General features: G+C 43.6%; 1 protein-coding gene across 1 annotated transcript in view; it reads right to left on the bottom strand.

Moving 5' to 3' along the window:
• N4BP2 (NEDD4 binding protein 2) overlaps positions 1 to 26,598 on the bottom strand; it is a 1,502,684-nt gene that overhangs the window by 582,366 nt on the left and 893,720 nt on the right. The window contains exon 8 of the mRNA XM_044062929.1: positions 20,851 to 20,936. Coding sequence (XP_043918864.1) covers positions 20,851 to 20,936 — 86 coding nt within the window. The remainder of the gene's footprint in view (positions 1 to 20,850; positions 20,937 to 26,598) is intronic.

Raw genomic sequence — 26,598 nt, forward strand, 5'->3', positions numbered from 1 at the left:
TAGGAGTACCTTGGGGAGGAGAGGCAGTGGAGAAAAGGCATATACTGATAAGCTTTTCCAGCTGAAAGACAGGGCGTCCACTTTCCATGCTTGTCTGTGTTAAGCCCTTGTGCAGAATCTTTTTAGTTGGTAGTTGTGAGGAGAGGCAAATAGATCTATATCCGGGCATCCCCATTTCCTTGTTATCATGCTGAAGACTTGTGGATCCAATTTCCACTCGTGGGGATCCATGAGGTTTCTTGCTTAGTTCGTCTGCCAGAGTATTTATCTTTCCTGGCAGAAATTGTGCCTGCAGATGTACTTGGTAAGTCAATGCTGTGTCTCACAAAGTCATGGCTAGTCTGCAAAGGGGGTAAGAATGAGTGCCTCCCTGCTTGTTTATATACCACATGACCATGGTGTTGTCTGTCTTTATCAGTAGTTGTCCCAGATGAAGTAGGTCCTTGAAGGCTGTCAGGGCATTCTGAACAGCTAGCATCTCTTTTTGATTGATATGTAGATGTATTTGGTTTGCGGACCTTGTGCCTTGAATACACCCTCCTGCCATGTGGGCCCCCCAGGCATAATCTGATGCATCCGTTGTTAGTGTCTGCCTGGCTGGGGGTAAAGTGAATGGCTGTCCCTTGTTCTGGTGACATGCCTTCACCCACCAACGAAACTCCTGTTGCAGGCAGGGAATGAGGGTAATTATTGTTTCCAGGCTGTGGCAATGTTGAGTCCAAACACTTTTTAGGTACCATTGAAGTTTCCTCATATGCAGTCTCGCATATGGAATTAGTAGAATGCAGGACGCCATGAAGCCCAAAGCCTGCAGAATTTTTCTTGCAGATAACTGGGCCTTTGCTGCCAACATGTTGAAATAGGTAGTCAGTTGCCTTTGTTTATCTGGCGTGAAATAAGCCATCTAGGCAGTTGTATTTAAGCTTGCACCCAGGAATATTATCTCTTGAGAGGGTACTAGTTTTTATTTCTTTTCGTTGACTGTGTACCCTAGGCCTGTTAGAAATCTCTTTACAAATGCCAGATGCTGTAGCAGAATGTCCTTGCTCTCTGCTTGAATGAGGCAGTTGTCCAAAGTAAGGATATATTTGTATTCCTCTTTGTCTGCAGAATGCAATTACTGGTGCCAGGCACTTTGTGAAGACCCTGGGCGCAGTAGATAAGCCAAAGGGAAGTGCAGAGAATTGGTAGTGCATTGAGCCAGCTTTGAATCTGAGGTATCTTCTGCATGTTTGTCTGATTGGGACATGCAGGTATGCCTCTTTTAGGTCTAAAGTCACAAGCAAAGCCTTCTTGCCCAGCATGGGCAGAAGCTGCTGTAGAGTCAACATTTTGAATTTTGGTATATCCAGAAATGTGTTTAGAATAGATAGGTCCAGTATTGGTCTCCAGGTCTTATCCTTTCTTGGTACCAAAAACAGTCTTGAATAAAATCCTTGTCCCTGCTCTTGCTCTGGTACTTGCTGAATGGCCCTCATGTCCATGAGGGATGAGATTTGCTTTTGTGCCTCTGCCCATTGATGTTTTGGCAGGTCTGGCCAACAGTTTGTCCTTGGCAGGGTATGGAAGTGAAACTTGCAGCCTTGTGACACTATGTCTAGGACCCATTTGTCCTGGGTTATTATGTGCCAGTTTTGAAAAATAAGTGCTAGTTTTCCCCCTAAAGGTGCTGCCAGAAGACAGGGGGAAGTCAATGGGACTGTTTTCTGTATGGCTGTGATTTGTCTTCTCCACTTTTGGAGGTAGAAGCACCCCATTGCTTATACCTGTACGAACCTTGGGGCTGGGATCTGCCTCTTGGGCACCTGTACCTGCCCCTGGAAAGGACCAATTTTTTGTAGGCCACTGTCTGCTAAATCTTGGAGGCTGAACCTGTAAGAAATCCTTAACCGTTTGCATAGATTTAGCTTTGTCCTCCATTTTCTTTAACACCTCTTCTGCTTTAACACCAAACAAAGTATCATGCTGTAATGGGGCATCTAAAGGGTTGGGAGGTTGGCCTAATGGTTAAGGTGTTTGCCTTATAAACACAAGGTGCAGGGTTTGAGTCTCACAAGGGATAACTGGCTAGGCTTAAAATGACTCACAAGGGCAGTTAGCCTAGTACTAATCTATGAACCTATGAATCTATGCACCTATAATAATTTTGCTTTGACATGATCAGGCAGACTTTGTTCCTTTAACCAAGCATGCCTCCTGATGACAGAACCCGTAACAGCGGCTCTGCAGGAGGCCTCCAAAGAATCAAAACCACACTGCAAAGTATGCTTTCCAACTTGTTCAGCTGCATGCAATAAATCCTGCATTTCTTTGTTTTCTGCACATTCAGAATTTGTCAACATTTTCTGTTTAAGCAGCGACATAATATATTGCTGATATTTGAGCATATGAAACTGACAATTTAAAGCCCTTATAGCCAAGGTAGCGGAAGTGTAAATCTTTTTTCCCCATCTGTCCAATGCCCTAGAATCCCTGTCAGAGGGGGTAGGTTTTTTTGCAGCGGAAGCCTTGACCCCTTTGGGACTCAGAGATAGTTTCTGGGTCAGCAGCAGGGTTTTTGAAAAGGAATTTATGAGAGTCAGGAACCTTGTAGTACCTGTCCGGCTTAACAGGAGCTGGAGGTAAGGAGTCAGGGGTCAAACTGGACTCTGAAAATACATCATCTACAATGACTAACACAGGTGGAATAGCTAGGGGCCGGTGTTGTGGTAGTAAAAGGAAGTCTCTGAGCCTTTTCTTAGATTCTGAAAAATCTTGGCTCTCCCAGTGGAAATGCTCCCTCATGGTATGCAAGGTTTCCCCAAAAGAGTAATCCTCAGGAGGAGAGGGTGAAGGGATAGATTCTTCAGCATCAGAGTCCTCATAGGGAGGAAGAGAGTATTCCTGATCAGAAGAGGAATCAGATGAAATGGAAACCTGATCTGAAGATTCATATTCTGTCTCTTGCCTAGGCCTTTTTTCAGGTGGGGGATGGGAACCCATGATCAAAGTAATTAAGTCTTCGGCCATTTTGAGCATCTGTTTTTTGTGCATAGAGGCCTGTCCATGAGGCTGTTGTACTTGTTTCTTTGTCTTTAAGGGTGCTTTAGTCTTTGCTTTTGAAGTTGAAGTTGTTTTAATGTATAACTGAGTTGGTCTGAAAGCACCCTCAAAAGCCGATGCCTGCTCAGCGGCTCCGGAACCATCTGAGGGAATAGTCTCCGAAGGTCCAATACCCTGAGCTTCCAGCGGCCTAGGAGACTCCACGTGGAAGTCGGTAGCGGTCTGCAGGCCTAAAGTAATGGGTGTCAGCGGCTGCGAAGGCGCCTCACTGAGAACCGGCGACTGGCTTAGAGGAAGCCTCGTCATCGGTTTTGGACCTCGGATGCCTGTCTTTTTCTTTGCGTTTCTTGTGAATTCTGGTAGTCGGATGGCTATCTGACATCATATAATTAAATCTTCTGCCAAAATAGTGTAATGCAAAATCGTACTGACTCTTAACAGTGTGTTGGTTAAATCTAGCACAAAACCGACAACTAGCAACGTCGTGATCAGGGCCTAGGCAAGGAATACAGCAAGAATGTAAGTCCTTATGAGGTATTTTGCTTCCCACAAGAAATACAATTATTAACATTTTCTGACATCGGTCTGGAGCAAGAAAAAAGTTTCCCCAATGGGGTACTTAGCTTTTAATGAAGACTTCGGATGCATTTGAAAAATCTCAGGAGTCAGCCGACTGGCACTTGTGAACTGCTTATGCTTTGGGCACCACGTGGCAAGAAAGACTGAAGAAAATGGCGTCGGCTGCATCTTTTATACCCCTGGCGCACTGACGTCAGGGAAGAGGTGACAGCAACCGATGCCAGACCTAGACTTTGGAATTCAGGCCGACTGAGGGTAGCCTGCCAGCAGTATAACACAAGTGTAATGACTGCAACAGTGAAACACGAAGAACATCAGTCAGTTGCCTGTCAGGTGCCAGGATCCATCATATAATGCACTCACTCAGGTCCCTCAATAACAGGTACAAATATGACTCTGTCATTGTACATGTGGGCGTGAATGATCTGAGATGTACCTCCCTGGACTGCATGAAAAGAGACAGGAAGGAGCTCTCGGATTATGTAGCCTAGGCGGGTATGACCCCAGCCTTGAGCAGCATCCTACCATTGCCCAGAATGATACCACAGTACAAGCAGAAATAACTGATTTCAATAATTGGCTAAGTTTCTGGTGTCATTCTAAGGGGATCCAGTATCTGACTCCCTGGGATGACATAACTAACAGACTTCGATGCTTTGCCAGAGATGAGCTGCATCTGTCACCCCGGACTTCAAGATACTGGCTAAGGCTCTTGCCACCCCTATAGTGCCTTTTTTAGGTGGTGTTCCAAAGACTAAATTACCACTATAACAGCTACAAACAAATGCAATCTGAGGGTCATGCTGCTCAACTCTAGAAGTCTAAATCTCAACATGTACTTGCTCGAAGCACTCAATAAAATGGAGAACATTGACATTTGCGGTGTAACAGAGACCTGGTTCAAGTCAGCAGAAAGCAACCTTGCACTACCAGGCTATAACTCATTCCACACCTTTCAGCCCCAGAACTTGGAAGGAAGTTCCAAAGGCAGTAGTGTTTCCATATTCATAAAGGTTGCGCACACCTCCAGACTGGTTGCCCAACATAATGCATAAGAGATACTTCAGGTGCAGCTAACATTGGGTAAGACAGAAATTCAGGTTATTGCCTGCTATAGGTCCCCAACCATGTCCCAAGACTCACACTCCACGTTCCTAAGCACCCTGGATAATATTAGGGTTCAACCTAACACTCTCTTACTAGGTGACTCTTCAACTATCCCTCCACATTAACTGGGAAAACTACTCATGAACCAATACACTTGCCCAATGTTTCCTGGAGTTCATTAATTCCAATACCCTGGACCAGCTCGTTCTTACCCCCACTAGAGGCAGCAACATCCTTGACCTGGTCATTACTAACATGGGCGACCGTTGCTTTACACCAATAGTCAGCTCCTCCCTGGTTAAATCAGACCACAAACTAATCACCTTGGAAATCCACAATCCTACCACCCCCCACCCCCACCCCCCGCAAAGGTAACCACCATGAAAAACGTCTCCAAAGCTAACTTTGGGCTCCTAAAAACAGAGGTGGCAAACTTCACGGCACCCATACAAATGCAGAATAGTTGTATGACTGCAGAATAATATACGAATGCACTGTACGAACACATACACAAATGCCTGGATCTCGCCATACCCAATAGAACCAAGATGCTCTCCTCCAAAAACAGGAAGCCAATCTGGTGGTCCCCTGCCATAAACAAACTCTACAACAGAAGGAGGAAACTGATGTGGAATAAGGTGAAGTCCCAAGACTGGAAAAAGTCCCTCATCAGCCTCAACAAAAAGTTGAAATCCCTCATCAAATCCTCTAAAGCTAGCTATGAAAACAGAATTCCAGTAGCTAGTACAACCACAAGGCCTTCTATAGTTACATAAAGAATCTCCATGGCAAAATCCAGATTTGCTCTGAGCTACTGCACAATGGTACCACCTATACTGAGCCAACAGATATTGCCAGTACACTGGCCGACAGATTCAGTTCAGATTCAGATTGACAAAACGGCAGGAGTCAGAGTTGGATGTGGCAGAGTTAACGATGTTAAGATTTGCACTGGGTGTGACGAGGGTGGACAGGATTAGAGTATATTAGAGGGTCAGCCCAGGTTGGAAGGTTTGGAGACAAAGCCAGAGAGGCAAGATTACGTTGGTTTGAACATGTGCTGAGGAGGGATGCAAAGTATACTGGGAAAAATATGCTAAGGATGAAGCTGCTAGGTAACAGGAACAGAGGAAGGCCTAAGATAAGGTTTATGGATGTGGTGAGAGAGGACATGCAGGTGGCTGGTGTGACAGAGGAAGATGCAGAGGACAGGAAGAAATGGAAAAGTACAGTTGTGTACACTTACCTTAAATGTAGATGTTCGAGTGTATTCACTGTTGCAGTCATCATATTTGGGGTTATCTGCTTGCATTATCCCTCAGTCGGCCTGATTAACAAAGTCTTGGGTCCTGCGTCGGTTGCTGTCCCTTCTTCCGTGACGTCAGGTCGTCAGGTATATAAAACATGCAGCGATGCCATTACATCAGTTTTTCTTGCACCAGATGTCAGGTGCCCCCCAATGGGAAGCAATTAAATCTATAACTATACAAGGTTATACCGCCAACAAAAAAGCAAATACACCAAAAAGCTTTTGAGCATAGTAAAGGAGAGTAGAGTTATAGCCAAAAGAAGTAAGGGGGCTGCAGGGAGGGTAACCAGGACTGCAAAAGTGAATACACTCGAACATCTATATTTATGATAAGTGTACACAACTGTACTATGTTCTTCGTGTTTCACTGTTGCAGTCATCACATTTGGGTAGATTCCCAAAGCTAAGAATGGATGGAGGAATTTAGAAAGCATTAGGACCAGCTATAAGGCCCTGCAAGACTGCAGTGGCAAAGCCAACTCTGGATTTATAGAAAATTGGCAGATGGTAACGCTTGGTGAAAGTATGTACAGAACTCCAGGTACCAGCTTCTAGGATGTCCCTGGTAGGGACACCTCTGAGAAAGGCTATAGAGGTAGATGCAGAAGAGAAGGTTGCGTGATTGTATGTATGAGCATTCTTATGATATTAAGAACTGTAAGTTAAGTAATGCTTTATATAGACACATTTACATGAATTCTTCCCATAGTTTTAAATTTATGGTAGTAGAAAAGATGGTGAAGGATGCAGAAGGGAGCGTGGTTGATAAATTTTGCCAAATCTAAATGCTTAAGTGGCAAATTATTCTAAATGCAACTCACCACCCAGGGCTAAATGACACTTTGTCCCTATTCCCTGTGCTAAAATTGAAACAACTGAATTTTAAATAGGTTTTTAAACATTTTTATTGGTGGAAAACGACATGTGATTTGTTAATTGTTGATCAGGAGGGTATTTAAATGTATTGTGCTTTTTATTAAATGAGTTCTGATGAAGGTCCAGTGTAAATGAAAGCGCTAAACTCTGTGGAATATCATATAATAAAAGACTATTCGATCTATGTGGAATTTTTTTTGGATTATTGGAATATTGGTCACTGGTTGCTGACAATATTCACTGCACTGGTTTTGGCTGTTCCTTAAACTGTTGTCGTGGGTTGTATTCTATTATTCCCCTGATTAAAGTAATAAGGTCTTCAGCCATTCTTATCATTTGTTTTTTAGGCATAGAGGCCTGACCATGTGGTCTGGGCGTCAGCTTTCTAGGCATGGTTTGAGCTTTAGGCCTTGAAGAAGAAGACTGCATCGGTTTAATACGCAAGTCAGTAGGCATGAATACACCCACAGAAGCCGGTGCCTGCACAGCGGCTCCGAACCCATCCAAGGTAGAGACATCCACGAGTTCCATAGTTGAAGCATCTCGTGGCATAGACTCCGAATGGGTCCCAGTAGGGGCCTGCGAATCAGAAGTAGCGGGTATCAGGAGATGCGAAAGCACCTCAATGAGTACCGGCAAACTGGCGACTGGCTTAGGAGAAGCGTCGTTGGCAGTTTTGGACCTCGGCGGCCTGTCTCTGTCTTTATCTTTGCGGTTTTTCGGAATCCCTGTAGTCGGATGGCTAACCAACGACATTTCTGGATAATTAAACAGAGAACCAAAATATTCAGAGGCGAAAATATACCGACGACAGATAGTGCGCTGATTAAATAAAGCACAAAACAGACAGCAAGGTACGTCATGGTCAGGGCCTAGGCAAGGAATACAGTACGAATGAAAATCTTTATGAGGTATTTGCTTTCCACAAGTAATGCAATTATTAACTTTTACTGACATCGGGAAGGAGCAAGAAAAAGTTTCCACAATGGGGTACTTAGCTTTACTTGAGGACTTTGGGTCTGAAACTCGAAAACTAAAATTTCAGGAGTCTGCTGACTGGCACTTGCAAACTGCTTCTGTTTCGGGCACCGCACGGCAAGACAGGCTAGGGTAATGGCGTTGGCTGAATGTTTTAAACCCCTGATGACCTGACATCATGAAAGAATGGACATCAACCCAAGGACCCAAGACTTTGTTAATCAGGCCGACTGAGGGCTACCTGCAAGGAGATAACCCAAATGTAATGACTGCAACAGTGAAACACGAAGAAAGAACAGTTTTGTACCTACCATAAATGTAGATGTTTGAGTGCTAATACAGCTGCAGTAATCACATATGGGTTCTCTGCCGTCAGGTGGGTCCTCGGTCGGCCGAATTCCAAAGTCTAGGTCCGGCGTCAGTTGTTGTCGCTTTCTTTCCTGACGTCAGTGCGACGGGTATATAAGACACAGCCGATGCCATATTCTTCAGTCTTTTCTTGCCCCAGATGTCAGGTGCCCCCAGAAGGAAGGCAATACATAAATACATAAATTATATATATATATATATATATATATATATATATATATATAAATATAAATATATTCAAGCAATGTAATCAAAAAACAGTAGTTGCAAGCAAATACACCATAGGAGGATAACCCAAATTAGGTTGTATGAGGAGGTGTTAGCCACTAATCCTTTACCAAGAGGGGAAGGAGGGAGGGAAACCTGTACTGCAGCTGTATTAGCACTCTAACATCTACATTTATGGTAGGTACAAAACTGTACTATGTTCATCGTGCATACAGCTGCAGTAATCACATATGGGTAGAATCCCAAAGCTACGCACAGGGTGGTAGGCACTAGGTGGAACTGGGATGAGCCAGAATGCCCTGCAACACAGCAGTGGCAAAGCCTGCTCTAGTTGTGGAATATAAAGGCAGGTGGTAGTGTTTTGTGAAGGTATGTACAGAACTCCAAGTGGCTGCCTCCAAAATATCTTTAGTAGGGACTCCTCTGAGGAAGGCTGTAGAGGTAGCTGTGGCCCTGGTGGAGTGTGATCTGATGCCTGTAGGGACAGATTTCCCATGATAGGAGTAACAAAATCGTATGCAGTGGCCTATCCATTTTGAAATTGTCTGTTTGGTAACAGGCTTCCCTTGAGCTCCCACAGCATAGGACACAAAAAGTTGTTCTGATTTCCTGAAAGGCTTTGTTCTGTCCAAATAATAACGTAGCTTTCTATGGATGTCTAAGGAATGTAGCAGCCTTTCCCCTTTGTTTTGAGGATTTGGGTAAAAGGTAGGTAAGTGTATGGCTTGATTTAAAGCTACCCTGGATACCACTTTAGGCATAAAAGACGGGTTGGTTCGAAGGGAAACCCTGTCCTGATGGAAGATGAGAAAGGGCTGCACAGCCATGAGGGCTTGTAGTTCCGAAACCCTACGAGCTGAGGTAATGGCCAGAAGGAAAGCTGTTTTCCAGGACAAATATTGCAAATCTGTTGAGGCAGCTGGTTCAAAGGGAGGCAATGTTAATTTTTCTAAAATGTAATTAAGATCCCAGGCTGGCACTGGTTGTTTCCTTGGTGGTCTTATATTTTTAGCCCCTCTGAGGAACTGTCTTAAAAGTGGGTGAGAGAATAACGGTGGATCCGTGTTGAATTCTGCAGAAATGGCTGAGGCATGGATTTTTATGGAGGAAAATGAAAGTCCACTGTTCAGCAGCTCAGCTAGATACTGTAATACCCGAGGCAAATTCAGTTTTCTAAGGTCCTGGCCTTTTTTCTCATTCCAAGAGCAAAACCGTTTCCATTTTGCGGAATAAGCCTTTCTAGTAGATGGCCTTCTGGCCTCCAGAATGACGTCCTGCACCTCTTTGGGGAGTAGGGTCTGTTGTGGTGTAAGGAATTTTCCATGCAGCGAGATTGAGTGTTTTCAGCTGACTGTGAAGAGTTTTGTAGCTGTGCTGAGTCAGCAGAAGAGGCATTAGAGGTAGAGGCCAGGGAGGAGTATGTGTTAGGCTCCTCAGGAGTGGGTACCAGTGCTGTCTTGGCCAGTCTGGAGCAATCAGTATCATCTTCGGTCTATCTGCTCTTGCTTTCAAGAGCACCTTGGGCAGAAGAGGCAGAGGTGGGAAAGCGTACACTGTCCATTCTGTCCAACTGAATGAAAGGGCGTCCACTCTCCAGGCCTTTGGATGAAAGGTCCTTGAACAAAAAGTACAGTTTTGTACCTACCATAAATGTAGATGTTCGAGGATCCACATTGCTGCAGTCCTAACTATTGGGGTAGTCCGCTGTCCAGTCGGCCCGAATACCAAAGTATATGGCGGACGTCGGTCAGGGCGCATTAGACTGACGTCAGTACGTCAGGGTACTAATGCGCATGACCGACGTCATATCCTCAGTCTTTTCTTGCCCCAGATGTCAGAAGACCCTGAAAAGATAAGGCCAAAACCCAAAAACTCCAAACATACCTGCACCAAAAATATGTACAATATATACAAAATTAGCAGAAGACAACCTCACCTACACAACCACCCCTAAACACAGAGGGGAAGGAGGGAGGGTAAATTGGACTGCAGCAATGTGGATCCTCGAACATCTACATTTATGGTAGGTACAAAACTGTACTATGTTCTTCATTCCACATTGCTGCAGTCCTAACTATTGGGTAGAATCCCAAAGCAGAGGTAAGGGAGGCTGGCAAATCATAAGGAAGCAGGAACTGACAACATGCCTTGCAAAATAGCTGTGGCAAAACCAGCCCTAGACTTAGAGTAGAGAGGAAGGTGATAATGCTTAGAGAAAGTATGCACTGAACTCCAAGTAGCTGCCTCCAAAATATCCTTAGTTGCCACCCCCCTTAGAAATGCTGTTGAAGTGGCAGTAGCCCTAGTGGAATGAGGCCTAATCCCAGCTGGAATCTCCTTGCCATGATGGGAATAACAAAATGCAATGCAACACCCAATCCACCTAGAAATAGTTTGTTTTGACACAGGCTTGCCCTGTGAACTCAAAGCAAAAGAAACAAACAACTGCTAAGACTGCCTAAAATCCTTAGTCCTGCTCAAATAATAACGCAATTGCCTGTGTACATCTAAAGTGTGCAAAATCTTTTCCCCTTTATTTTGGGGTTCTGCATAAAAAGTAGGCAAATGAATAGTTTGGTTTAAAGCCACACTAGAAACCACCTTAGGCATAAAGGAAGGATTAGTACGCAAAGATACCCTATCCTTATGAAAAATCAAAAAAGGCTCCACTGCCATAAGGGCCTGCAACTCAGAAACCCTTCTTGCAAAAGTAATGGCCAACAAAAAAGCAGTCTTCCATGACAAGTATTTCAATTCAGCAGTAGCCGCAGGCTCAAAAGGTTGTAGAGTAAGTTTCTCCAACACAAAATTGAGATCCCAAGCAGGAGTAGGAGCTCTACGTGGGGGTCTTATATTCTTTGCCCCTCTAAGAAATTGCTTGAACAAAGGATGCGAAAACAATGGTGGGTCACAATCATAGTGAGCTGAAATTGCTGCAGCATGAATCTTAATGGAAGAGAAAGACAAACCTTTGTCCAATAACTCAGTAAGATATTGAAGAGCCACACTCAAATTAGGCTCAGAAATTTCCAAATTGTTTGCTGCACTCCAAAATAAAAATCTCTTCCATTTTTCATGCGTACACTTTCCTTGTACTAGGTCTTCTGGCTTCCATAATCACATTTAAAACTTGTTGAGGAAGTTGAGACCTGCTGTCTTTCAAAACAGAATATGCCAGGCTGTTAGATGAAGAGAGTGAAGCTTGACATTGAGCAGATGACCGTCCCTCTGAGACAACAGGTGTGGAATCAAAGGTAAAGGCCATGGAGGCTTCCTTACCAGACTCCTCAGTAATGGGTACCAGTGCTGCGAGGCCAATCTGGAGCTATTAAAATCATCCTTGGCTTGTCTTGTCTGACCTTTAGAAGCACCTTTGGAAGAAGAGGCAGAGGTGGAAACGCATACACATGAAGATTTTTCCAACTGAAAGAAAGAGCATCCACTTTCCAAGCTGTGTGATGAAACCTCTTTGTGCAAAACTTTGGCAGCTGGTGGTTTAGTGGAGAAGCGAACAGATCTATGTCTGGAGTTCCCCAAGACACTGTCAATTTTTGAAATACATGAAGATCCAGTTTCCACTCGTGGGGATCCATGATTTGTCTGCTTAACACATCTGCTAAGGAGTTCTGTGCTCCGGCAGAAACCTTGCCTGAAGAGTTAGTTGCAAGCTGAGCGCAGTCTCCCATAAAATCATTGCTTGCCTGCACAATGGGTAAGAATGTGTTCCCCCTTGTTTGTTGATGTACCACATGACAGTTGTGTTGTCTGTTAGAATCAACACCTGCCCTGGAAGAAGTAATTCCTTGAAAGCCATTAATGCAAACTGGACTGCTAACATCTCTTTCATGTTGATATGTAGATGCTGTAGTCTGGCAGGCCACTTGTCTTGTATCCACTTTCCATTTAGATGAGCTCCCAAGCAATGTCTGAGGCATCTGTCGTTAGAATCTGACTCGCCTCTGGCCGGGTCACAGAGAGTCCCTTGTTTAGGTGACATTCCTGAGCCCACCACAAAAATTCCTTTTGAATGCAAGGTATTATTTGAATGACAGTGTCCAAATCCTGGCAGTGCTGTGTCCATACATTTTGAGATACCATTGCAGCTTCCTCATATGCAGTTTGGCATTGGGAAGCACCAGAATACAAGATGCCATGAACCCTAAGGCTTGAAGGACTGTCCTTGCAGTCAGCCCGGACTGAAGAGATAGGTGATGGAAGTAATTGGAAAGATTCTTTTGTTTGTCCGGGGTTAAAAGGCCATCTGGGCTGCTGTATTCAGTCTCACACCCAGAAAGCACATGTCTTGAGAGGGTACTAGACTGGACTTTATTTCGTTCACAGAATACCCTAGGCATCTTAGCACTGCTATGACATATTCCAAATGCTGTAGAAGATCTTCCTTTTCTTGAGCCAGAATCAGGCAATCGTCCAAGTAAGGATAGATTTGAATTCCTTTTAGCCTGAAGTAAGCTATCACTGGAGCCAGAACCTTTGTGAATACTCTGGGCGCAGTAGATAAGCCAAAGGGCAATGCAGAGAACTGATAATGAGAATTTCCAGCTCGAAAACGCAGATACTTCCTGCAAGTTAGTCTTATAGGCACATGAAGGTAAGCTCCAGTGATCTTTGCCCAGCAGAGGTAAAAGCTGTTGTAACGTCAACATTTTGAACTTGGGAATGTCCAGATAAGTGTTGAGGATAGATAAATCCAAAATTGGTCTCCACGTGTTCCCCTTCTTCGGTACTAGGAACAGGCGAGAATAAAATCCTAGGCCTCTTTCTGGTACAGGAACTGGCTGAATGGCCCCTATTTGGAGCAACAGAGAAATTTGCTTGTGAGCCTCTGTTCTTTGTAGAGGAGGAATGTCTGGCATGCCTTTGAAAAGAGGCAAGGTATGGAAATAAAACCTGTAACCGTGGTGAATGATATCCAGAACCCATCTGTCTTGGGTAATTAAATCCCAATTTTCTTTGAAAAGAGACAGCCTTCCTCCCAAAGGTGCTGCCAGGCGAGAATGAACTGGCAGCTGGAAAGGCAGGTCATTGGGTCTGCTTACGAAAGGACTGACCCCTGCCCTCACTAGAAGTCTGAGCAGGGGAACTCCCTGTCCTAGGCCTAAAGGAACCCTGAGCTCTGCCCCTACCACGTCTAGACCTACCCCTAGACTGGGAATCATAAGCAGGATAAGTCCATTCCTTAGAAGGCCAATTTCTACTAAACTTCGGAGGCTGCACCTGCAAAAAATCCTTAACAGTTTGCATAGACTTAGCCTTGTCCTCCATTTTCTTTAAGACTGCTTCCACAGGTGAACCAAACAACACATCAGACTGTAAAGGAGCATCCAAAATCCTTGTTTTAACATGCTCAGCTAAATTCTGATCTCTCAACCAGGCGTGCCTACGAAGAACAGAGCCAGTGGCAGCCACCCTCGAGGAGGCCTGCACAGCATCAAAACCACACTGCAAGGAATGTTTACCCACCTGTTCAGACACATGAACTAAATCCTGCAACTCTTTACACTCAATACCTTCCGCCAGAGCATCCACCTTAGATTTCAGTTGTGAAAGGAGATAATTCTGATATTTTAACATGTGAAACTGACAATTCAACGCCCTCATGGCTAAAGTGGAAGAAGTATACACTTTCTTTCCCCATCTATCCAAAGCCCTTGCCTCTTTATCAGGAGGGACAGGATTTTTAACAACTGAGGCCTTCACACCTTTAGGCCCCTGAGAGAGAGTTTCGGGTCTGCCCTAGGACTCTTAAAAGATACTTATGAGCTTCAGGCACCCTATAATACCTATCCGGTTTAACTGGGGCAGGAGGCAAAGAATCAGGATTCAGGGAAGCCTCTGCAAAACATCTTCCACCACATTCAGAACAGGAGGAATAGCTAAAGGCCTATGCTGGGGTAAAACAAGAATTCCTAAGCCTTTTCCTGGAATCAGAGAAATCTTGACCTTCCCATTTAAAATGCTCCCTCATGGAATGCAGAGTCTCTGAAAATGAAAAATCCTCAGGAGGGGAAGCCGAAGGAGTAGAATCATCCACATCAGAATCAGAATAAGGAGGATACTCCTGCAAGTCTTCAGCCGAAGACTCAGAAGCCTCCGAACATTGCTCAAAACTCTCAAACTCAGGTTCCACCCTAGGCCTCTTATCAGGAGGGGGCATAGAACCTCTTATCATAGTAATCAAATCCTCTGCCATTTTAAGCATATGTTTCTTAGGCAAAGACCCTGAAGCACTAGGAGAAACCCCCACTGAAGCTACACTTGGCCTGCCTCTCAAAGAAGTCTTGGAAACAGAAGGGGAGGCTCTAACCACCTTAGGAAGAGAGGGAAGAACAGCCACCTGAGAAGCCCCCTCAGCCTGGCCTACTTCCTGAGAGGATACATCCTGTAACAGTAAAGTCTCTCCCTGAGACTCCAAAGAAACACCTGGCAGAACCTCCGGCTCCACTGAGCCTTCCAAAGAACCGACGTCTGGGACTGTCGGTTCTTCCCTCTAGGCTTTGCTGCTTTGTCCTTGCGCTTTTGGCGAAGCGGCCGGAGCATCCGACGGCATTTTATAATTACAACGCTTCCCAAACACTAACCTGGCACAGTCTAACCTTCTCTTAATAGTGCGTTTGTTAAATCTAGCACAAGAGCGGCATCCAACAACATCGTGCTCAGGCCCTAAACAAGGTATACACAAAGTATGATAATCCCTATGAGGTATCTGTTTCCCACAAGAAATACAGTTATTCACTTTTTCTGACATCCGGTTAAATACTGAGGCAAGAAAAAAACAAAATAATCCCCAACGGGGTACTTAGCCAACTTTGATTCGGTCTGAAACTCTGACTTCAGAAACTTTCAGAACGCCAACCTGCACTCGCAAAATTGCTTCTGCATCGGACCATGCGGCAAAAAAGACTGAGGATATGACGTCGGTCATGCGCATTAGTACCCTGACGTACTGACGTCAGTCTAATGCGCCCTGACCGACGTCAGCCATATACTTTGGTATTCGGGCCGACTGGACAGCGGACTACCCCAATAGTTAGGACTGCAGCAATGTGGAATGAAGAACATCTTTTCCAATTGATGATTCCTGTGGGAGGCGAATAGATCTATGTCTGGCCTCCCCCACATTTGGATTATCTTTGTAAACACCTGAGGATGCAACTTCCATTCGTGCGGATCTGTCATATTTCTGCTTAGATTGTCTGCCAGCGTGTTTTCCAAACCTGGCAAGTACTGTGCTTGAAGTTCGATTTGCCATTCCAGAGCCAAGTTCCAAAGTGTCATGGCTAGTCTGCACAGGGGGTATGAATGTGTTCCTCCTTGTTTGTTTATGTACCACATTACTGTGGTGTTGTCTGTTCTTATCAATAATTGTCCTGGATGCAGGAGGTCCTTGAATGCTGTAATTGCATTTATCGCTGCTAGCATTTCTTTTTGATTGATGTGAAGGTGCTTTTCCTTTTGGGACCATTTGCCCTGAATGCACCTGCCTGTCATGTGCGCCCCCCAGGCGTAATCTGAGGCGTCTGTTGTGATGACTTGATCTGCTTGAGGCTTGCAAAATGGGAGACCTGTGTTTGTTTGACATGCTTGGGCCCACCATAAAAATTCCTTTTGCAAACATGGAATTATTGGTATTATTGTTTCCAAAGTGTGGCTGTGTTGAGACCATAGGTTTTTTAGGTACCATTGAAGTTTTCTCATATGCAACTTTGCACATGGGATTAAAAGAATGCAAGATGCCATGAAGCCCAGAGCCTGCAGGATTTTCCTTGCAGTAAGCCTGGTACAATTTGCTAGTATTTTGAAGTACTGAGTTAGTTGCCCCTGTTTTTCTGGCATAAGGTAGGCCATCTGGGTGTTTGTGTCCAAGTTGGCACCCAGGAAAGTTATTTTCTGAGATGGTGTTAGCCTGGATTTCTCTTTGTTGATTGTGTATCCCAGAGAATTCAGCAACCGTGTTGCATAAGCCAGATGTTCCAGAAGTATGTGCTTGCTGTCCGCTTGGATCAGGCAGTCGTCCAAATAAGGGTAAATTTGTATCCCTTGAAGTCTGCAGTAGGCAATTACTGATGCCAGGCATTTCGTGAATACTCTGGGCAGTAGATAAGCCAAAGGGCAATGCAGAGAATTGATAGTGGACTGAACCTGCAAGAAATCTGAGGTATCTTCTGCAGCTTTGTCTGATTGGGACATGCAGGTATGCCTCCTTGAGGTCCAATGTTACCAGCCAAAACTCCTTGCCCAGCATGGGAAGAAGCTGCTGTAATGTGAGCATCTTGAATTTTGGTGCAGTAGAAATGTATTTAGGATGGATAAGTCCAAAATGGGTCTCCAGTCGGTTCCTTTCCTTGGTACCAGAAATAGTCTGGAATAAAAACCTTGACCTTGTTCGTGAGTAGGTACCTCTTGAATAGCTTTCATGTCCATGAGTTTTGAAATTTGTATTTGTGCCTCTGCCCTTTGATTGTGTGGCAGGTTTGGCATGCCTCTCATTTTTGGAAGAGTGTGAAAATGAAATCTGTAGCCTCTGTTTATAATGTCCAGGATCCATTTGTCTGTTGTGATAATATGCCAATTTCTTGTAAATAATGCCAGCTTTCCTCCCAAGGGAGCTGCCAGCTGAGACTTGCTTGGCATGAAAAGGAAGAAGTCATTGGGTTTGTTTTCTGTATTGTTGTGCACTGTCTTCGCCACCTCTTGGTGCTGGAGTTTGCTATTGTCTGCCTCTATATGATCCTTGAGATTGCCCTCTGCCCCTTGTGCGCCTGTATCTACCTCTTTGGGGCTTGTCCGTGGCTGGAAAGGACTAGTTTTTAGAAGGCCAATTTCTGCTAAAACGAGGTGGTTGTACCTGTAGAAAAGCCTTGACAGTCTGCATAGATTTAGCTTTTTCTTCCATTTTCCGTAGTATCTCCTCAGCATTAGTACCAAATAGTACATCCTTTTGTAAAGGAGCATCTAGTAGTTTAGCTTTAACATGATCAGGCAAGCTTTGTTCCCTAAGCCAGGCATGTCTACGAATGACTGATCCTGAAACAGCCGCTCTACTTGAGGCCTCTAAGGCATCATAGCCACATTGTAAGGTGTGTTTACCCACTTGTTCTGCACTATGCATCATATCCTGCAATTCCTTCAAATCTGGTTGTTCAGGTTGAGACATTTTATTTCTTAATTGCGATAACAGAAACTGCTGATATTTAAGCATATGGAACTGACAATTTAAGGCCCTCATGGCTAGGGTGGCCGAGGTGTATACCTTTTTCCCCCACCTTTCTAAGGATCTAGATTCTCTTTCGGAAGGTAGTGGATTCTTAGCAGTAGAGGCCTTCATTCCCTTGGGGCCTTGAGAAATGGTTTCAGGGTCAGCATTATGGCTTTTGAAAAGAAATTGGTGAGAGTTAGGAACTCTGTAGTACCTATCAGGTTTGACTGGGGCAGGAGGCAGGGAATCCGGATTAAGACAAGCCTCCGAGTAAACATCATCAAGTATGTCCAAGACAGGAGGTATAGCCAGAGGTCTGTGTTGAGGTAACAAAAGAAATTCCCTAAGCCTTTTCTTGGAATCAGAAAAGTCTTGGCCTTCCCAATGGAAGTGTTCCCTCAAGGTGTGCAAGGTTTCCCCAAAGGAAAAATCCTCTGGGGGAGATACAGAAGGAATGGACTGTTCTGCATCAGAATCTACATAAGGGGAGTACGAGTGTTCCTCTACATCAGAATGTTCTGAGAAAATGGAGCCCTGTTCAGAAGAAGGAGAATCTTCCTCCACTCTGGGTCTCTTGTCTGGAGGGGGTTGGGAACCCCTGATAAGAGTAATTAAATCCTCAGCCATTTTAAGCATCTGCTTTTTAGGCATGGGGCCTGGGGATGGGCCCTGAGCAACAGGCCTCTTGGGATGCATGGCTGATTTGGACTTAGTAAAGGTCTTAATGGAAAAGGAAGATGAGGGTCTAAAGACACCCTGGGTGGAAGTGGACCTGTCCACATTAGGAGGCTCTACACTCACAGTGGCTTCGGTGGTTGTAGTCTGAGTAGGGGCCGAGGTACCTGCGGTCTCGGGTACAGAAGACACCGCCAAGGACGTGTCGTCCGTAGTCAGGGACTGCATAGGCGTCTCACTGAGAACCGGACCACGTGCAGCCGGTTTTGGCGTGGTGTCGGAGGAGACCGCGGACCTCGCGTGTCGGTCCTTGTCCTTGCGTTTTTTGGACAAAACGGTAGTCGGAGTCTCCTACGACATTTTATAATCAAAGGCTTTACCAAAATAATGTTGGGCGAACTCCGCCCGACGCTTAATAGTGCGTTTATTGAAAGTAGCGCAAAAGCGACAGCCCGAGACGTCGTGGTCTGGGCCTAAACAAGGTATGCAGAGGGAATGGAAATCCTTATGCGGTATTTGCTTCCCACAAAAAATACAACTGTTAACTTTGTCTGACATTGGTCTGAGGCAAGAAAAGTTTCCCCAACGGGGTACTTAGCTTTAAAGAAGACTTCGGTTTCCAATTTTTCGTAAATTCAGGAGCTGGCCGACCAGCACTTGCGAACTGCTTCTGCTTCGGGTATCGCACGGCAAAAAAGACTGGAGAATATGGCGTCGGCTGTGTCTTATATACCCCTGTCACACTGACGTCAGGAAAGAAAGCGACAACAACCGACGCCGGACCTAGACTTTGGAATTCGGCCGACCGAGGACCTGCCTGATGGCAGAGAACCCATATGTGATTACTGCAGCTGTATGCACGATGAACCTCATCCATGGCCTTAAGCTCAATGCTAAAAAAATGTGTCATCATCCCCTTTGGGAAAAACCCAGTTCCCATGAATTACCACACTGATGGCAGTCCACTGAACACAGAAGGCGTTATGAGAGATCTGGGAACACAGGTTGACAGCAACCTCTCTTTTGATCACCACATTGTCACTGTGGTTAGAAAGTTCTTCTATGTGGCACATCTCATTACTAAGGGTTTTGCATCCAGGAAGAAAGAGGTCATTGTCTCCCTCTACTCTTCCCTTATTAGGCGAATCATCGAGTACAATGATCCATTTAGAATGTACCTCACTAGACACCTGCAACAACTGGAGAGGCTGCAAAAGTACCTCACAAAGAGGATACAAGGCCTTAAACACTTGTCCTATATGGACAGACTCAAAAAACTCCAACTAGTCTGTGTCTCATATTGCCTACTTAGAGGCGATCCTCTGCTTGACTTACAAAGCCATGTCTGACCCAGCTCTGCTAGAAATGCTAAATCTAAAGAAATCACAACCCCTCTGCATGACAAGCTCCAGAGACCTCAACCTCATTACCACAATTAACTGAACATGCTGGAGGTACATGTTCATAACCCACAGACATACATGTCAAGCAGAGCACCTCGCTGACCCTCCAACAGAAATCTTGATGAGTGGATGGGAAACAGAAATTTCACCCCGGGGATAACTCCAGCGGCTCTACTCGACAGAGACACTGAGAACTAAGATCGGGTGGCACTATGCCAGGGAAATCCTATGGCTAGGCTTGTAAAGGCCCCAGGGGCCGTTAGCTTAGTACATACCTATGAATTAAGGTCCTGTTCATACCACTCAGTCAGCAACTGTCACTTCAGTTTACAAGTGTTCCACATTTTATATTACTCTGTTTATGCTTTCAACCTGTGTTGCACTTGTTGCTCTCACAATCAGCAAACACATTTCTCCTTTCATTTATGCATGCACAATACTGTTTAATTTTATTCTGTTTCTTAATAATTTCCCCAAAACAGCGGATCTCACAGGCTGAACAGTTATTTCATAATTTCCATATATCAAACACATTTACATTTTGTAAATTTAGCCAGACATATTGATTTTTTTTGTCTTTCCTCTCACTTCCTTCTCCCTATGCTATCATCACTACAATTTAACCTTAGTCTTATCATTATTTCAAGCCTTAGGCATTCAAGTAAACATTCTTTTCTCAAGGGCAACTGTATTACAGTACTTTTTCCCTTTCTTTTTGGGAGGGTGTTTTTTGTTTCAGCTTCTGACTTTCTAGCACACAGAAATACTCTTTAAATGCTGGCACAAGAAAATATAATTCACATTCGGCTACTCTGACTTGCATACAAAAGTAAAACAATGTTCATACATATGAAATTGCAAATAACCAGGGTTTGAAAAGTCCAATGAACATCTTCATGCTTACACCAGAAATGTTGTCACTACCAAATCAGGATGTAAGTTTCTCTCTCTTTTTTTTATTTTTGTAATAGAACAAAAAAAATCTGAATGCTAAAGAATGGCTGCAGTAACAAAGTACTGAACATTTTTAATGGGAAAAAACACAAAGTAAATATGGATATACTCACCAAAAGAGACTCCTTCCATTTCTGATGAATGACTTTAGCCAGGCTCAAATCTATCTGGACAACAGTATCTTCTAATGTAAGCGAACCTTATGGGAATAAAAATCTGAAATGAATATAATATCAAATCATATTAACAATATCAAGATTCATAAGGTTTCTCCCTTACCCATTTCCAATCTCTCATCTGTTCTACTTTATAAATGAGAGGTTGAAGCTCATCTGCTCCCCCCAGACTGGAACAATATTAAGAGCAAACTGATTCACAAAAGAACAGAACACAGACAATAACAGCACACTAGGAACATACATGCAAATTGTCGGGATGATTCTGAAACTCTAAGTCTTACTAAATACAAGCACACTAGGAAAATAAATGCAAATTGCTAAGATCATTCCAAAACTACAACTCTTCCTTATCACCCAAAATAAAAATGAATAGTGTGTATACTTAATGTTAAGTCTCTACATACAGTCAGCCACATGTTGCATGGGGTATATGACGTGCGTCACTTTTACTTTTATAACTTACTTCATGTTTTGTTAACTACATTGGCTCTACTAGGCATGGTCCATTCACACAGGAGCTAGTGGAGAAAAGCTTGACAAAGACGTAATATTAAAAAATCATGAAGTTTTACTTCAAGAAATGGAAGGAGGCATTTTCATCACAGAACTGTCAAGGGAATCCCAAAAGAAAAGGAAATATACAAAAAAAAAAGAAAGTCTCAACATACACAGAGATGCCAATGAAAATTTTAATATCTGATGACATGTTAAAGTATACAAAACATTAAGAACATTATCTACAATTAGAGAAATCAACCTATCTGCTCTTACAAAGATAGCAAAGGAGAAATATATGAAGAAGGATTCCTGTATGAAAACTATCAATCATTTATAAACTAACATTCTGTATTCAGTGGCCTCTCATCTGTGGATTATTCCACTATCCCAACTAAGCAGAAACAAGACATCTGCTCTCCCATGCAAGTCTTTTACTTGACAAAGGCAAGCTATGATCAAACAGAGTACTACAAGCAATGGAGTAGTAGACTAAAGGCCACTGGTAAGCACTTCATATGAATTTCATAACAGTGATACAATACAGTACTACATCACATTTGAAAGAGAACAAGTCACAACGGAAACAGACCTCAGTAACAAAAAAAAAGTCAAAGAATACACCCACTCCCTGTCATTTACAGCAAAAATTCCACACAGAGCTATCTGAGGAGGAACACCTCATCTGTGATACATAGCAGTAAGTAGTCTGTTTTTCTTTTTTTTTGCTTATTTTTAGTAGTTATTGCCTAGTCTAGATATTTATAGCAATTTTATTGTATAATGCATACTTGTACTGTATTTCATAGCTATTGGATCACTGCTGGTTTTCTGCTGTGATAAACATTTCTGTAGTGTTTTCTGCCTAAAATAGCTTCCCACCTTTCATCCGTATTGGCATCTTGTCCTTATACCTGATGGCCTTGCAGTTGCCCGCCCCTACTCTAAATTTGATCTTGGACACTCCTCCCAGTCTAGTGTCATTAGCTCATTCTACCTACTACAGAGAGAACATCTGAGAAGGCCAGCCCACTTAGTTTCTTTCCTTCTGTTCCTCCTTTCTCCCTTTCTTAAAAAAAAAAATGCTGAATCTCCTTGTGTTCTGACTGTGCTTCTCAAACATTTTGGAAATATAGAATATATTTTAGTGCATTTATTACAACTGTATTTGGCTTAATATTGCTACAACCTCAAGTGGTCTAGGTTGCACTGCATCTGAATTGTTTTAATGTTGTTTTAGCTGCTTTTCTGTATATATAGATTTTTCTGTATATGTAGATTAGCTACTTATTCTACTGTATTACTGCCTCTTAAATCGTTTTTCAGTTGTGCACTTGCCTTGCTTCATTTAAAAAGTTTTAAATGCTAATTTTGTAGAGTTTTAATTGCATTTACTGTTTAGGGCCACACATTCAAGTGTGTTAGCCTCTTCTGTGTTTATTTACTGTATTATTACATTGTTTAGCCTGTTTTAAACAAAAAAAACCCAACCCCCCCCCCCCCAGAAAAATACTATCTTGTTTGCTCGTTTCCCGCCTTTCCTAGCTAGTATAGTCCAGATCCCAGGCTTTGCTGGTTTCAGGACTTTATTTTCTGTGTTCGGAGCTATCCATACCTTGCTGTGGTAGAGGGAAGTCCTACTGCTTACCAGTGGGAGTGGTGAGCATTGTACTGCCTAACACTAGAGGAGTGGGTTCCAGCTCTGAAAATGTAATTTTATTAGCCAATTTGGGCCGATTTCTATCCCTTTCAACTTTGTCTTAGTAACGTGTGTGTTTGCACATTTTTCGCATTGTGCAGCACCACGGGCCACGGTTAAACTACTCCAGGTGCCAGAAAGTCTGCTCTTCAAATTTTCCCTTAGAACTAGCTGGTTTCTCAGTAGTAGCACTAAAATCTGAACCCCTGTGACTAGTACTTGCTCTAGAACCTGCTGGAAAGCACTTGGAAGCCTTAAACTGATACAAGCACTCAACTCTTCTTGTTAATAAGGATAAATTAATCGTAGGCACTAAACAGCCTATAATTGCAAAGTACATTGCAAAGGTAAGGGAAAACAGCTCTTGTACTTTACAAAAAAGTACCTAAACAGGCATGTCCCAAGGGTAGATTCCAGTGATTTCGCCTGCCCACCTGGTGAATCTGGGCATACTGAGGCAATGCACCAACTGCCTCATATACACAGACAACCCTCTCCTCCTACCACACAACACTACAACCTGCGAGAGATGCACTTACATAGCCAAACTGGAAGCAAAGCTCTCTCAAGCCAAGATTGTGCTAGACAATCAAGAGGAGAAGGTTAACACCTGCACTACACCTCAAGCAACACATAGCCCTTCAAAACCCACACCATCAACACCTACACATAGCAACACTAAACCCACATATGCGGAGGTCCTTAACATTAACCTGCCCAAGCAACAAGGACCTCCGAAGCTGAAATGCAAACAAACACCAGTCACAACCAAAGTGACACATAGCTCATAACACCAGTGTGCCTCCCAACAACAGCCCCTAAGGCAAGACAACATACCCACCACTTTAGTCATAGGTGACTCTACAGTCAGGCACACTGATCTCCCACTCACCAGGCTGAACAAAAAGAAAATTACAGTCAGCTGCCTGTCAGGAGCCAGGATCCACCACGTAATAAAAGACTCAACACCATAAGAAGATGACCAAGATGATGCCTGCCAGGAGTACAGTTGTATAAATTAACTATCATAGCAGATGTGCAAATGATCTCTGCTGCAGTAGCCTAAGCTATATGAGTTACATCTTGCAAAGGATACAGCTGTCCAGCTTCCTAAAACTTCAGGACACCTTCCATAAGCCCAAACTATTAGACAGCTTACAGGTTTTGGTGCCAAGCCCATCAGGGAAGGATAAAGAGGCTAAGCTCTGAGAGGACATTGCTAAGAAAAACAAAAAAAATTTCACACCCTGGCATCTGAACATCTACCATTATGGTAGCTTTACTTACACCACTGTACTATGCACTTCATACTGATCACTGCTGCAGCAGCCTACGCTATATATGTAGATTACAAGAGCTTAGCTAACCTGGGAGGTGGAAGGGGATGGGTCAAGGAGCCACTGGAGAACAGTCGAGCAAATCCTGATCTGCACCTGGAAAATTAATCTCATTTATAGTGCTTTATAAATGTATGCAGAGAGGACAGATTCCTGCTTCTAGAATACTTCTAGGATACAACTCTTAAAAAAAAAGCCAAAAATAAAGTCAAGGTCTTGGTGGAGTTTACCTTGACTCTGCTTTGACAAAGAAATGAGCAACTGACTGATCATTATGAAAGATTTTGTTCTGTCAAGATAATATCCGAATTGTCTCTGGACATCCAAGGTATAAAGCATCCCTTCTCCTTCATTCTTGGGCTCAGGAAAGAACACAGGGAGCTGGACAGTTATGTTTAAAGTAAACTAATAGACCACTCTCAGCATAAAATAAGGATAAGTTTTCAGGGAAACCTTATCTCATCTGGAAAATGAGAAGTCTGACCCACCATAAGGGGTTGCAACTCAGATGCTCTTTTTGCAGAAGTCCTGAAGAGGTCAGAACAATCAGTAAAACTGTTTTTCATGTTCAGAACCTCAAGTCAGACAGCTGCGCTGGTTCAAATGGGGCAAGTGGTAGCTTCTCTAATGTACAATTACAATCCCAAGGAGGAGTCGCTACATTTCTAGCAGGATTCTTATGTAGCACCCCTTTCAAAAACATTTTTACATGAAATGCATTGAAAGAGGGGGTCCCCATGGGCAAACATTGAAATGGATGACAAATGAACCTTGACAGAGGAGTAAGAGAGGCCATAGGATTGTAACTCACACAAACATTGCAAAATCAGAGAAACGACAGCCCTAAATCTGTGCTGATTGTTTTGTTGGCACCAACTAGAAAACTATTTCCATTTACTAGTATATGATTTTTAGTAGCAGGCTTTCTTGTCTCCATTAATACCAGATGCACATCCTTTGTAAATAAGTATCTAAAAGTTATTAGGACCATATCACAGGTATTTTTCTACTTGTAAATCCAGTCTGTGAAGGTTGAGGTAATGGCCCCTGGCCATTTCCAAAATGAGAAAGAACCACTGTTGCCTAAGCCTGAAGGAAATCACCAAAATGATCTTGGGGGATTCCTTCCAATCTTCAGAAGTACCCTGGATATCAGTGGAAAGAGTTGAAAAGCACACATGAACATTCCTGTACAAGGAAACGAAAAGGCATCCATCTTCCAGGCCTTCTTGCGTGGAGTCTTGATACCGAATTTTGCCAATAGTATGTTCAGAGAGAAGGCAAAAAGGTCAGCCCGAGGAATTCCCCACTGATGTATCCATCCTTGAAAGACCCCTGATCTACTTTCTATCTGTGAGGGTCTACCTTTGTCCTGCTACACAATTTCACGCAGACAGAATGTAAGATGCTTGCAGAGTGAGATTGTGCTGTACAAGCTATATCCAGTATTAAAACTGCTAGTCTATATAGGGTTAAGATCTGTTTCTACCTTGTCTGTTACACGCTACATCACTGTGTATTGTCTGTAATTACCTGAAAGAGGTTCTGGGGACCACAGATAACTTAGCAATTTGACAGCCTTTATGTTTATATGCTTTGCTCTGTGTTTCTTGGCTCAGAGACGTTGCACTTTTCTCTCTCTTGACACTGCTCCACAGGCAAAGTCGAGGTGTCTGTTGTGAAGGACTTCTTTGTACCATGAGGGGAGACCTGGATTCAGAGATATTTGAGGTTTCCACCAAATGTCAAGTCAAAAAGGACTTCCGAATATTCTCTCTGAATCCCAGCCTATGCAGATGATCTCTTAACCAAGTGAGAGATTCCTGACAATTTGAAAAAGACTTTTTGTTGTTTGTCTTTCGGCTTTTCCTGGTAAGGAGTCGCCACAGCAGAACTCCGGTCTGCTAATGATTGGCAGTAGATTTTTACGAAACGCTGAGGTGTCAGCTCAATGCCCAACCTTCAACGAAGGCATGCCCATTTACGCACGCATGTCTTTCGAACGCTACCCAACCGTGGGGAGGACATGCAGACTCCACACTCCCAAGCCCAGCCGAGAATCGAACGGGAGAACCTCTTGCTGTGAGGTAACAATGCTACCGCCGTACCACCGCGGCAACCAATTTGAAAAAGATATGCAGAGATAAACAA

The sequence above is a fragment of the Protopterus annectens genome, chromosome 2.part1 (genome assembly GCF_019279795.1).
Source record: "Protopterus annectens isolate FY-2018-M chromosome 2.part1, PAN1.0, whole genome shotgun sequence".
Taxonomy (NCBI): Eukaryota; Metazoa; Chordata; order Ceratodontiformes; family Protopteridae; genus Protopterus; species Protopterus annectens.